This window comes from Python bivittatus, unplaced genomic scaffold (genome assembly GCF_059951505.1).
Source record: "Python bivittatus isolate LINGU-HERP-01145 unplaced genomic scaffold, Pbiv_v1 ctg000790_np1212, whole genome shotgun sequence".
In the NCBI taxonomy this organism is placed as follows: Eukaryota; Metazoa; Chordata; class Lepidosauria; order Squamata; family Pythonidae; genus Python; species Python bivittatus.
Genome location: NW_028277110.1, coordinates 4446259 through 4460456, shown reverse-complemented (window position 1 = coordinate 4460456; position 14198 = coordinate 4446259). Strand labels below are relative to the sequence as shown.

The 14198-nt window shown below is 41.5% G+C and overlaps 1 protein-coding gene across 2 annotated transcripts in view; it reads right to left on the bottom strand.

Annotated features, from left to right (window-relative positions):
* The window catches only part of LOC103057723 (vascular endothelial growth factor receptor kdr-like), a 166922-nt gene that overhangs the window by 48708 nt on the left and 104016 nt on the right, over positions 1-14198 (bottom strand). For both annotated transcript variants that reach the window (XM_088129275.1, XM_088129276.1), the window contains exons 12-14: positions 6963-7071; positions 4019-4312; positions 1681-1827 (exon numbers count right to left, since the gene is read on the bottom strand). In XM_088129275.1, the coding sequence (XP_087985401.1) occupies positions 1681-1827; positions 4019-4312; positions 6963-7071 (550 nt within the window). The remainder of the gene's footprint in view (positions 1-1680; positions 1828-4018; positions 4313-6962; positions 7072-14198) is intronic.

Genomic DNA, 14198 nt, shown 5'->3' with positions numbered 1-14198 from the left:
TCAAACCTATGGCTTTTGCTCTGAATTTGTTGTCACCTTGGGTTCTGAAACATTAAAAGAATCTAGGACATGGACATCTTCAAACCTGAAGTCTAATTTCCCATCACTTCTATGTGGTGATCCTATGAATGGATTTACCTCTTCTCTTCTTTCTCCAGGGGTTGAAGTAACAGTACACCTTCACTTCACCTCCATTTAACACTCTTCCTTCAGCCTTCTTCATGCAGTTAATGCATTTTGCTTTACATATCTGCCCTTGTGCATTCAGGGGAGTGGAATCGATAGCTCACATTCTTTTATGTGTATAACTTTGACAGCACTTTTACTACAAGGCCTACCAGAAATGGACCTCTGTCTTTGTATTCAGACCACATTCTGAGCATTTCCAGCAGCATAGCTAAGTTTTGGGCCACTGTTTGCTCTGCTTGTCAATTGTGAACTGCATGGCCTGGATTCACACAACATGCCAAACCCAAGTCAAGCGAATCAATTGCGCCTTACAGTAGTGCAATACACTATGTGAACCCAATCATTATCTGGGAGCATGTCCCATAAAGAGCAATGGAATTTGCTTTCTAAAATTGTAAAATCAGTTTGTTTCAATGAGAAGCCCCACAATGGAAGACTTTCCCTCACTCTGCCATTATATATCACAAATACGACTTAAAGAAAAGTGAAAGAATTTCAAACATATCCTGCAAATGGAATAGGAAAAAAAAGATACCTCTTTTGCAAGGAAAAAATATTTTTGGAAAACAAGAGGAGAAATTTTGGCAGAGTATTTATATGACCTTTCTAAAAATCCATAGCAACAGACAGTGTATTGTCTACATTGACTGGAATCAGTTCTCCAAGGATTCGTTCCCGCAGAAGACCACAATTGGGACCGGAGTTTCCGTCGCTAAGCTATATGGTCATAAAGCATGACCACATCGCTTAGCGACAGCAAACCCTGCAGTCCCAGTTGCTGTTGTTAACCGAATCCCACTGTCGTTAGGTGAGGCAAACTCTTGCTGACTTCCCAAAAGCAAAGCCAGTGGGGAAGCTGCAAGTCCCAGGCTGGCATGCAGGAAAGTGGCTGCTGCTGAGTGGGGGAGAATGTGATGGGGTACGCGGGGGCGCACAAGAGGCACAGCATGAGTTGGGGAGGTGCACGAGGGTGCAGTGTGGGTTGGGGAGGTGCACGAGGGTGCGTGAGTGGCCAGTTCAGCATGAGCACAGTGGGGCTGAGGGAGGGTGCGCAGGTGGGGGAGACTTACCCCAGTGACTTGCGATCTTCCCTGCCGGCTTCCCCACTGACTTTCTGGGGAAGCCGGTAGGGAAAGTCGCAAATGTTGATCATGTGATCGAGGGGGGCTGCAACCGGTTGTAAGCGCAAACAGGTTGCCAAGCACTCAGATCATATCACATGACCATAGGGGCGCTGGGATGGCTGGAACTCTGAGTACTGGTTGTAACCACCATATGTTCAGTGTCGTCATAACTGAATAAATGGTTGTAGGTCGAGGACTACCTGTAGTCCTGGATCTGCTAGGATGGGAACTGAACCGGGGACCTTGGAGATGGAAAACGTGCGTTTTCCTACTGACGCATGATGCCCCCTTCCTCAGTGGGCCACCTCTGCTCTTATCAGAAAGCAAAAGAAAGCAAAACTAGCACCACAGATCCCAGAAGGCTCACCGGAAGCAGGGGCAATGCGGTGCCCATTTTTCAGCCAAGCAATAGCAGGTTTGGGGGTCCCGTTGACTTTGCACTCCAAAACAATGGTCCCACTCACATTAACCTCCAAGTCGGTAAAGTTCTCCATAATGTAAGGCACCGTCTTAACTGCAAACAAAGAGAAAATGACATGTTTTCCACCATAACTTTGCACTTCTGTGGTCACAGAGACAACCTTTTCCTTGAACAAAAGAAAATAAGAAAATTGTAAAGATCAAATCAACACAGCTTGGAAGCCACAGAGATGTAAAAATAAATGTTTGCTAAAACAGAGATTTAATTTTTAAGATGAAGATGAACAAGATCCTTCTCCTTTTCCTCTTCTACCATGAAATGTCCTGTAAGTTACTAGTTCTAATGGTTCCAAAGCTAAATACCAACTAAATTTAGCAATACCTGCTGAACAGTTATCCTCCGGCCTTTTCTCCACATCAAGAAATGAAATCTGGGACCCAACTTCACCCCAACCTTTCAGAACACAATCCCAAACCCAAAAGGAATGTGTGGTAAGTAAAAGTGGTTGTCGTTGTTTTGTAAAGCTACTCATCTCAGTTTGTTTATGACACATTCAGAATGAAAGCAAGTTTACAAGGCATATTTTGCCTCTCCCAATAGCATTTGATTTTCTTCTCAAATATCTTCTGTGCTCTGGGCTTTCTGATTTTATTGCTCGAATTTGTCCTGGTCCATCTGATTTTTTTAAAAACTAACTTTGATCACTGCATTCTATCCTCCAGTAGAGCAGCAAAAGAGTAGAAACTTTCCTTTTCATTTCTTTGCTCTTCCCAAGCTGAAGAAATCATATCATTTTTACTGATTTGGCTCCATTTCTAGTACTAATTGCATCGGACTTCCTACCAGAAATTAATGATGGAGAATATGGAAAGGCCATTTGTATGCAACTCTGCTTGATTAGTATGTTTCTACCTAATTATCCAAAAACATATACATGCTGGAGATGGGTTGAATTTCAGGGTCAATTTGCAAAGGCGGTACCTGTGTGTAAGTTGGAATATTGCCAGAATTGCTTTGTTTGGAATTTTACAGCATAGTAACTCAAAACTGCATGTAAATAAGTCTGCATGTAAATAAGGGAAAAGTAAGAAAAAGAAATAGCATGCTATTAGAGCAAAGTAGAGGCCACAGGCTGGCTAGGAATGCCAGGAATTGTGGCCCAAAGACCCCTCCCCCCCCAATCTTAAGGAAGTTGATTTAATAAAACCCAGGATTCCTGATGAAGCTCATTGGTGGAAGTTTCAGGAGAGATGAAGAGATACCCTTCTAGACACCGTTCATAATTAAGGTATGGTGGCAATGGATGAGGAGTCCCCAAACTTTCTGGCCTGGTGGGCACATTTGGAATCCTGAGAACACGTTGTGGGCATTTTCACAAAATGGCGCCAGTGGGAGATGGCCGGGTTGAAGAAACATGTTTACCAAAATGCCCTTCTCTGAATAGATAGGCATATTCCCAAGCTAAGCACTGAACTACAGTGGTCTATCCTTTTTACATTTTAAGAAGCCCTATGAGGCCTGTTTATCACCCATACTTGGGCACTGCTAGTTTTACTTTTCACATTTGATAGATGATAGATAGCTAGATTAGACAAATGATAGATAGATAGATAGATAGATAGATAGATAGATAGATAGATAGATAAGAGAGAGAGAGCTCATTAAATGCTAATTAATCCTTCAGATCCTGTGGCCTCCCATTAGCACCTCTAACTATGGGTGTCTGCAAGGAGACAAAGGAGGGAAGTGATCCAGGCATGACTGATACAAGTTACATCATCTCTGGAATGTGCAGACTGATGTCATGATACATGTCACATCCTTGCGACTTTTGCATCTCAGGGTCCACAAAAATATCCATTTGGCCATTGTACTAGACCCGTGTTTCTCAACCTTGGCAACTCTAAGAGGCATGGACTTCCATTTCCAGAATTCCCCAGCCAGCCAGCCACAGTTGAGAAACACTGTGCTACTCTAAAAACTTGGTCTGATCAGTTAGACACCTTCTTAGGTTCTTATATTCTTACTAACTGCCACTCTTAAATCTAGAACTGCACAAGGTGATGCCCACCAAGCTGAGCCCAATCTACCAGAATTGTTGTAGGCCACCAGAAACTCAAGAAAACTGCCTAAAACCCCCAACCTTTTCTGAAATGGCAGAAAAAGGAACACTATGTGGCAGATGTAAATGCATGATGGGTCTCCTTTTTCTGCAGTATTTCTGAGGAAATGGTCCACCATATTCCTGTAAGAACCTGATGCTGTTGCCAGCCACCCCACTTACATTTGATGCTCAGCAAAGTACTTTTCTCCAGCTGCTTGGTGATGTTCCGGTAGCTTGAAGCTCGGCACCTGTAGAGCCCTGCATGAGCCTGTGAGACATTATGAATGTCCAGCACTAAGGAGATGGAATAGTTGTCCACTTTCTCCTGGGTGAGAGCTTTTGGGACTTCCTGCAAGTTGGGGTCATACCAGGTGAGGTGATCATAAAGGTACTTGGAGCACTTGCAGGTCATCTGCACACGGCTGGTCACAATAGCTGTCATTTGTGGATCTGCCTCCAGACTGGATTGCATGTCTGCAAGAAACACAGCAGAGAAGCAGACACACCATTTGGCATAAGATGCAGCTGAGTCAACAGGGGACTTCCTTATGTCTACCCCTGAGAAGAAGGTTTCAAAATACACTGCATGGTTTGAGAACGTGTCGTGGGCACTTTCATAAAATGGAAACAATGGGGGACACATGAACGAAGTCATTTACCAGAAGGCTCTTCTGCTTTTTATACATGGTAGACACACCTTCCAAGCTAAGTACTGAACTGCAGCAGGCCATTGTTTGACCTCCAGTGGGGCATCCAGGATTGGCCTTCAAGACTCCCCTGAGCAAAAAGTGTCCCCTCACCAACACAGAGGTGGGCCCCTTTGTTTCTTTAAAAGGCTACACCGTATATCAGTGTTTCTCAACCTTGGGAACTTTAAGATGTGCGGACTTCAACTCCTAGAATTCCCCAGACAGCCATGCTGGCTGGGGAATTCTGGGAGTTGAAGTCCGCACATCTTAAAGTTCCCAAGGTTGAGAAACACTACTGTACACCGTTGGCAGGGGGGGAGGATGATTTTAAAAAATGATTTCTGACATCTTTTTCTCTTTCTCCCAAGCAGGAGGCTGCAAGATAGAAAGAAATAAGTCTTACCAAAAGAGATCTTTTGCATAAGAGTTTGAAGTTAGGCTGAGAACGGTAGAGAATTAGGTAGACACAGCTCACTTCTGCTCTAACATGTCAGAAATGCAGAAGCAGTTGTAAAATGTGGAGTGCAAACTGGGGTGTGGGGTGGAGAGGAACGACATAAGCATATTTCCATACACTTCTCTGCAATATTGTCATGGAAAAGTACCAGCACGCTCATTAAACTAACATTACCTAGTCCCATCCTTCTTGACCAATACAACCTTCCATGGAAACTTGCATGGAAACTGTACATGGTAGTTCCTGAACTTGCTGTAAGCCATGTGTTCATTCTGCAGTTAACTGGAAACGGCAGGACAAATTCATACATTTTCCTGTAAAAAGCACCTTCCATCACTGTCCTAGCTAGGAGTGTCTGCTGAGAGGGGGTCAAAAGAGTCAAAGTGGTAGCCATAATCATGTAACTACAAGCACCCCCTTTTATTTTAATATGTCTCATTGCTTGGCTGTGGCTGCTATTTTGACTTTTTTGACCGCCCCCATGAAAATAATTGCACATTGAATCTCTGCCATGCTGTTGACCAGAAACATCTCTCTTTTCCCATGATGATCTGTTACAGACTCCAATCTACTTTGAGCTCAACCTTCGTTTATTCAGATGTAAAAGCAACAAGCATATAGAAGACAATTGATTTTTTCAGACTTGACTCCAATATTAATAGAACAATATTAATGTTACTTAGAATGCAACCAGACATTTTTTCATCAAGAAGTAAGTCTGTTCAAGAACTGGATGGCAGGATTACTACTTTTCCTCATTATTTTTCAAGTGGTTATTGATTGTTCTAATTGTTTCTGTTTGCTATTTTGTTTCATGTAGGTTCTCCAAAGGTTTTTAAAAAATCAAATTATTACATTGTGATCAAATAAAGCAAAGATAAAAATATACCCCTGAGTGGAGACAGTGAAAATAAATTTCAACATGGAGTATTGATAGAAATTCTAGGAAATGATAAGTAATAGTTGAAGTTTTATACCATTTTCCTTTGGGATGAATGTGAAAACTAAAATGGGAGGGAAGGAGAATGCTTCTGGTCAAGAGCATGGTGGAAACCTAGGCAAGGAATGTCATAACTCTGCCCACCCCGAGAAGCAAACCGGGCACATTGAGCAGGGCTCTTAAGAAGACAGTATCCAAAAGTGGGTACCAATTTTGCCTTGTGCCCTGCAAACGGAAGAGAACTTTTAGACCAAAAGACATTTGTGAAGTGATGAGATGGACAGTCCCTGCCAATATCCAGAGGCAAAAAGAGAATTGTTGGTGCCTAGCTCCCTCTGAACAGAAGAAGACAGCTGAAGACAATAGGATGACATTTTTAAGGAGGGGCTGTTGCATTTACTTGTCCATCAATGGAAATGATCTTTGGAGCCATTCTTCTGTGGCCCAAAAACCCACAAGGTCTGTCTGGTGGGAATGAGAAACAAGGTCCTTGTAGTTGTGGTACCCAGATGCCAAAGCTCCTTTCAGAGGGAGGCCTATCTTACTTCCACATAGCAGCTCTCTAGAAGTTGATGAGACGTTCCTTTTTAGAAGGCCTTCAGCATCAACTCCTGCTTGCTATTTTTTAATTAATTGTTGTGTTCTCATATTTTAACCCCTTTTTTGACAGCTGCTGCTGATTTTCTTCAGCTGCTGACTTCTGGTTTATATTTGCCTTTTAGAGAACAATATTCTGGTTATTTGGTGTGAGCTGCCTACAACTTTATGTAGGAAATTTATAATCTCCCCTTATGCGGATTATAAAAAGACACAACTCTTCATTTTAATGTGACAGAAGGGGAGGAGATTAATTCCCTTTAATCAATTTAACCTGAATGAAATTTATGGGTTAAATTAATTTCAGCCACATGTGGGTTTCACCCTAAGCAGAGCTACTTTCAGAGTTCACCCAGAAGGCTAAGGGTGCTCCTTGACCTGAAAAATTCTGTGCTTCTACCAGATATTTTTGGGTCTCTGGGTGTCATGCACGTTCTTTACCTGTGATATAGAACCTGATGCTCCTTTCTTCAATGCCCACCTTGTTGGAAGCCACACAGTAATAGATTCCCGAAACATTGCTTGCTGTTGTGATCAGAGTGCTTAAGACCTGTCCAAAAGAAAAAGAGAAAGTGGTTGCTTTCTGCTGAAACATCTCCCTTATCCACAAAAAGCTGCAGGGACATTGTTTGGCGACATAGAATAAAACAGACTTGGCCCTTCAGTTCATTTACAGTCCAAGACTGATCATAAAAATATATCAAATACTGCAGATTACTCATGAATGAAAAGTACAGGATGGGCCCGAAACAGTTAATGGTATTAAGAAGGCATCAAATGACTTGTCTAAACCTTAGCGATGGATAAAAAAAAACTTGAAACTTTCTTGGAAGTATCTGGAAATTGGTCCCACAGAAGGAGAGTGGTGATCATAAAAGCAGTTACATTTTCCAAGAACTGGTAATATGAGATCCATTCGCCATTGGCCAAGGATGCTCCAGTGCTTGCTTTCAATCCATTCTGAAATTTGCCCAAGCGCTACCTCTTGGAGATTTTGCTGAAGCTAAAAAAAAAGAAAAAAGACTTGGAGGGATAAAAAGGTAGATTTCCTTGTAGGACATGTGCAAGAATTTTCACAACTCAAAACCCTGTATCATAATTGGGCTGTAGGCATGCACAGGCATAATTAGGGACAAACCGATTATGCAACTAAGACAGCACAACACGGTATCTTCTTACCCAGAAGTTAATGACTGTGACCTTATTTTTGAACAGACAGGTGCATGATCAAGTTGTATTGATCACTGAAGTCTTTATCTGCCTGTTGTGATTCCAGTTTGCAAACAAGGTGCACCTTCAATTTAACTAAGGGGGAAAACTTCCATTGAAGTAAATGGGGGCTTTTCCAGTCAATGCAAACTACCAAGAGGGCTGGACCACTGATCTCCAACTGCTTCCCTGGCCATACTAGGTCTTGATCTGGGTCAGAGTCCTTGTGTTTACTTTGAAATAGAGAGAAGAAAGATGTGGGTGTTAAATCCACCTGGCTGAAGCAAGTGGTTGATGCTGAAATATTATTTTTGTTCTTGGTGGATTCAGCTTTCAAAGTTATTCATTACAATGTCAGGATTGGACATATTGTACATAGAAAGCTTTGCATATGTATATGGAGGCATGCACGCATGCCAACCACAACCCAATATATTAGAAAGATGCATAGCCAATAGACAGTGGGGCAGTGGGCAATTCATTTCCCCAGAAGAAGAAAGCTTGAGTAAAAAAATTGCTGCCTAATTATTCCAAGGGATTCTTCTTCTTAAAAGAGAGATTCATCTTCTATGAATTTCGGAGCCTTTGCAAATTAAAATAGATATGCAACCAAAGTTTGATGCCCTGACTGAGCCAACATTGCATCTGTGTTTCCCATCACAGTCATGGAACCAGTGCTGAGTCCTGGGAACCCATGCTCCCTCTTCTCAAACAGAACAAGGATGGAAGGGTGTAAAGGAGTGTATGTCTTCAGGGGCAACTTGTACAATTCATCTGCCACGTATCCAAATCACATAAAAAGTAGAAGTGCTGCAAGACGGCTTTTGTAGACCCGCCAACCATGAAGGTTCCAACAGAAGAGAATATCTGCAGCTCAGGGTTGAACCGTGAAGTTCTTGGTGCTCTCTAAGCCTGGCTGTTTGCTTGCCGGCATTTCATTACCCAACATTTCATGACCCTAGTTCACTCCACAATCCATGAAGGTACAGCCATTTAATAAAATGAACATGGATCTAAGGATGGTTAGCAATGATTCTTGTTTCACTTCCTAAGGTTCTCTCAGGAGGTTTGAGTTGAAGCCCTGGCAGTTTTTTCTGCTAGTTTTAACTTGTAAAATGAATTATCCCAAGGCAAAATACTGATTTGGATCATATTGATGGGCTGCTTCTAACATTTTTACCACACTATCTGCCACATTCATCTTCTGGTCTTAACTTCTATTTTGTTTTCAGCTTTTACTCTAATGTCATTTTTTGAGTAATGTTAATAGTCAAGCAAAACAATGAGATTAACTTCTAGATCAAAGCATTCTACCTTGAACACCTGGCAACAATTCTTCCTTTAAAAAATCAGAAATAGTTTATAGGGATTGCCTTGGGAATTTTTCTATTTCCCAATGCTCCTAGTTCTGGACTTCCTGGAAGAGAAGGAATTTCATTCTTGCTCTTATTGTCTTCCAAACACGAAAGCAATTACATGTTGATTAGGAAGCAAAAAGCTTTTTTTCCCCTTTGATATGCTTCTGATGAAAAATGCAAGATTAAACTTCAGTTGTAATGATTGATTCTTGCGAAAGGCAGCCGTTACAAGTGGAAGAGTTTCCAACCTGGGATGGCAAATTCAAGTTCTTTGCTGTTAAAAGGGCAATCGTCTCCCTCCCTTCTGGAAAAATAGTGGGGCACGTTTTTGTCAATACAATCCAGCAAGAATGCTAGGTGCCAAGCTTTCGAAACCAGCCTCAAACTTTGGATATTTGCCCAGGTTATTTCAGCACAATCTATTTTTTTCTTTAGACAACCCAATTTATTTATTATACTTGGCAGCCCATATTTCCCACAGAATCTTGGACAATATTTAAGACTCTCTCCTTCCTTGATTTTACCTTCACAGGGATCCTGTGAAGATTCGAGTGAGAGGATGTGACTTCTTCTAGATCCCCTTCTAATTTCACACCTGAGGAGAGAGTTGGGCTCAGATCTCCCTAATCCTGGTCCAACGCTCTAAACTCTAAAGTAATGGTGATGGTCAACTTTTTTTTTCCAGCTTGGGACAGCATAATTTGCCTTTATGCCCTGTCCTAGGAGCTACAGTTGGGTAATCCATGTTGCCATGACGTCTAGAATGTGCACAGAATGAGATTTTTAATCCTTAACCTTCTCATGGGCTCTGGGACCTACAACTGTGCTCCTTGGCCTACAGCCAAGCAGCAAATTGCCCATCATGTGTTCTCACATGCTAGGTTTCCATTCAGGCTCCTTGTGTTCAGTCATACTTACTTCTGAGTAAGTGCACAAGGATTGCCTTCATCAAAGGAATTCTCTTTTGTTCATCTGTTTATCTATGTGGGTATTATAAACCACCTGGTTTGTTTATTGCAAGCCTCTCAGGAGTCTATGATGGAGTAGCTTATGTATGATGTAAAACACTGCAGTGGTGCAGTACTTGGGAATCATTCACATAAAATGCTTTTGTGTATGAGGGACCGTGAATGTAGCACCTCCCTGCAACATCTGACAGCAGTTGTGTCTTTTTCTGGGATTGTATAATCCTGGAGAAAGACACGGCTGCTTTGACGGGTGCTATATTTGCACACCCACATGCACAGAACTATTTTGAAGATCCAGTTCAAAGAGCTGCACAGCCCTAGTAAGTACATAAATAAAAAATTAACTTATGTCACAGTGCAAAAATTCCCAAGAGATCAATTACTTCACAGCTCTTAAATCTCTACAGATAAGGAGTTTGAAAGCATGCAGTCTAAATAAGAAACATCTTAGCAGTACCTCCATTTACTCCCAGGGTGACTTTATGATTAAAAAAGAGAATAATTTATTACTGAAATGAGGGAGTAGGCCTGTGTTATTTAATTCTGACTCAAATTATTAGTTCTTTGCCTCTTTGATAGTTCAAGGAAACTACAACTGCTTAGAGATAAATAATAGAAAAGAAGCTACCTGATTATGGATTTACTAAAGCTACAGAAATGTTTTAACATCTTATTTCAAATTTATCTGGACCCTTAACCCATTTGTAACTTTCTAAAGTCAACATTTTAATCACCCTTTTGCTGTTTATTCCAAAAAAATAATATATATTTTTTAAGTCCTTGAAACTTTATTTAAAACTTCTTTCACTAAGGATTGAAGGAAACTCACCCATTGCTACAAAACTTCAAGATCCAAAGGTTCCTAATAGCTGAAAAGCAGTTAACAAGCAATTTCTGACAGTGATTAGAAAAGGAAGTCTGCGAACCCAGTGCCCTTTCAAAGGTTCCAACCAAGTTTTATCACCTTTTACACATATGGCATCACTGAGTTACTTTATAAAAAGCATCATGCATAACTTGGTTTGGTCATAGAACCATATCTGATGTATAACACTGGCAAGTATAATCTATTTAGGCAAACATTATAAATGTCCTGGTGAACATTTCTGGTAAGTACTGCTGTAAATGGAGCCACACACTCCTGAAACAGACACAGGCTGAAAACAGAACTTTGTAGAAGCTTTTCCAAATCATTTTGGGCCATTAAAGGTTTGCATCAAAATGCAAGAGAAGCAACACTGTTCTTAGCCATTTTATATATCGTTATGAAAAGAAAATATTAGGGAATATTTCACAGTTCCTGTTCCCATTGTTTAAAGCCCAGGAGGGGGGGAGGAGACCCCCTCCTTTCCAAATTCCCAGTTTCTTTCCCTGCACTTTCTTATTTCTAATCAGAGCCACCCATGAGTTGGACTGAACAGACATGTGTTTTTTTTTCCTCCTGGGCAAGTAGGCATTCTTCCAAATAAAGTCTTATGCTACAGCTACATTTTATTTTTTAAGAAAGTTGATAGGACCTATGTGGGACTCAGAGGCATTTTTGTAAATAAAGTTATTTCTAGGGCCTTGTGTTTGTGCTGAGGAATGAGCCAGTTTCCCATGGACTATTGGTTTTAATTAAGAGGGTCAAACTAAATTCAATAGGCAGATGGCCTGGCCGTCAAGGGCAGATCCCCTTGGAGAGTCACCGTCAATCACTAGACAGAATTGTGAGAAAGCAACTGAGATCCTGGCCCAAGGAGATCGTACACACCCAACTCTTTTCTGGGAGCCAAAGCTGAGAATCCCCTTGGCTCGTCTGGGTCTCTGCATCAATCAAGTGCAAGATATCAAACCTGAAAGCACCTTTGAAGGACACCCTGCATCGTAACAGCTAGGGCCTAATTTACAAGGAACTGAACCGTCATTTAGCATTGCTTTATTCTCAGCTGTTTTAGTGGATCTGCTACCTGCAAAGCAGAGTTCTAGCCAGGAACAAAAACCAGGGCATTTTAAGAGCAGCAGGAAAGGCCCACCTGAACATTCATCCCTCCTTGTCATGGATGAATTTGTTGGCCACTGGAGAAACAGCTTTTGCATCTGTTACTCTCAACTATAGAAGTTGCGATCTGCTCCCCAAATTGTACTGCTTTTAATAAAGGACTCAAAGTATTCCATTGTAGCTTGGTCTTTTAAATCTGAGTTAGTTCTGTTAGGGGGTTTAACTGTTTTAAAGAGATGATGACGATGGTTGGCTGCCTTGATTGGCCTATGGTCAGAAAGGTGGGATATCAATTGCAACAACAATAATGAAGATGACCTCAATAGCAACGCAGGGGTATGTGTCTTGCCCTTCCTATGGCTATGTTCCCATGACATGTGAAAACTGGATCAGTGGAAGGGTTAGCATGTCATGAGAACTCTAAAAAGAGGCTAACTGGCCCAATCAGCCAATTCTTAAGATGGCAGATTTATCTTATGGCCAACTGGGAGACATCTGGATTTTGCAGTCCAGATCTGATAAGTCCTAGATGAACATGTGAAGTGGGCCTACACGGATGGTGTACTTTGGCTACCTGCAACACATCCCTTAGGAGCTGCTTTTTTGTTTTGCTTCTGAAATATCTACATTCCTACCAGCTTCTCTGTCTCTGAAATGCAATGAGACCAAACAGCGTAAGTGATACACTGGGAATTTCTCTCTAGCAGCTCCGAGATGCAAGGGGGGGGGGCAGTTCAAGGAACGCAAGGCACGTGAGAAAGTGGATCCAATCTGAGCTAATTCCAACATCATACCACACTCAATTAAAGAGTGGCTGTCAGAGCCTCTGACATTTTTACTATTTTATCTGGCTAAGCGAACACCAATAAAAGTACTTTCTAGGACATGGTGGGAAACGAATTGGTCTGTTTGCTGAAAGATCTATTTCTGATGGGAATGAGTATGGTAGATAATAAGCTTATGTTGCCTCTCTCATCACTGACTTGTTTATAAAGTTGTAGGATATCATCAGGAAGGCCTGCTTTCTCCAGATATCCACCAATTTGATTATAGCTTTACTGAAAGAATTGGCTTCCCTAATGAGGCTTGATTGGAAGAAGTTTGGAATTCAGGCCTATGATAATTTGGCTTTATTAATCTCCACCGAGGGATAGAATCAGCAGCATTCACGGGGTGGTCAAAATTACAACTCAAGTTTGCAGCTTTGCAATTGAAGTGTTTCCTCTTTCATACCTGCATGCCAAGGAATAGGGTCTCAGTTACGATGCTGGGCCAGCCATCTTGCAGACACTGACACATATACACCCCCCTGCCCCTGCAGATGTTCATGGATACCATGATTAAGAAACCACATAAAAAACAACAGACCAGGAATGAAACAAAACCTTAAATTCTAAAAGGGTACAATCTCTGCACCAGTTAAGTTATGGTTTGTTGATCGGTTAACTCACTAAAGCTGAAAAAGAACAGAGCAGTATTAAAACCTGAATCATGGCAAAAAGGATGACTGTTCTCAACTGTTGGCATTTGTAATCTAATTTGCATCTTGGCTTTAGCCATTGACGTCTGAACGCGTGTCACGGTCTTGTTTTTGGCCTGAGCGTGTGAAAACTCGTGGGCGTAGGTTGTTTGTACAAAGAAGCTGTTCTGCACTTGCAGAATGTTTCAGAGCATTTCTGTGTTATCGTTCAAAAGCATGCACCCAGAAAAGTAGTACACACGTTCTGAACATCCTTGCCTATCTATAAACAGTAACACTGGAGTTTCAGATTAAAGGGAGATCAAAAATAAGAGAATCAAGGCATGGCCTTTACTGCATAACTTGTAATGGGCCTGATTTCATTTTTATTGGGGATGGGGTATCACCCCAAAAACGCAAGCCTAATATGCCACCCAACTCCCAGCAACTCTCTATTGGGTGGTTCCTAGTGGTCTCCCATCCAAAGTATTATCCAGGCCTGGCCTGCTTAGATCAGATCAGATCAGCCAGGTGGTAAGTGAAATGGTTTAAGTGTTGACCGTTTGATTTTATATGTAAAACTAGTTCTGTTTAATACATGAGGTATTGAGAGGCTTGAAAAATACTTTCTTTTCTGAGGAGAAAGGTTCTTCCTTCCTCCCCTCATCTTTTACTGTTGAAGAAAAGAAAAAAGAAGAGTAA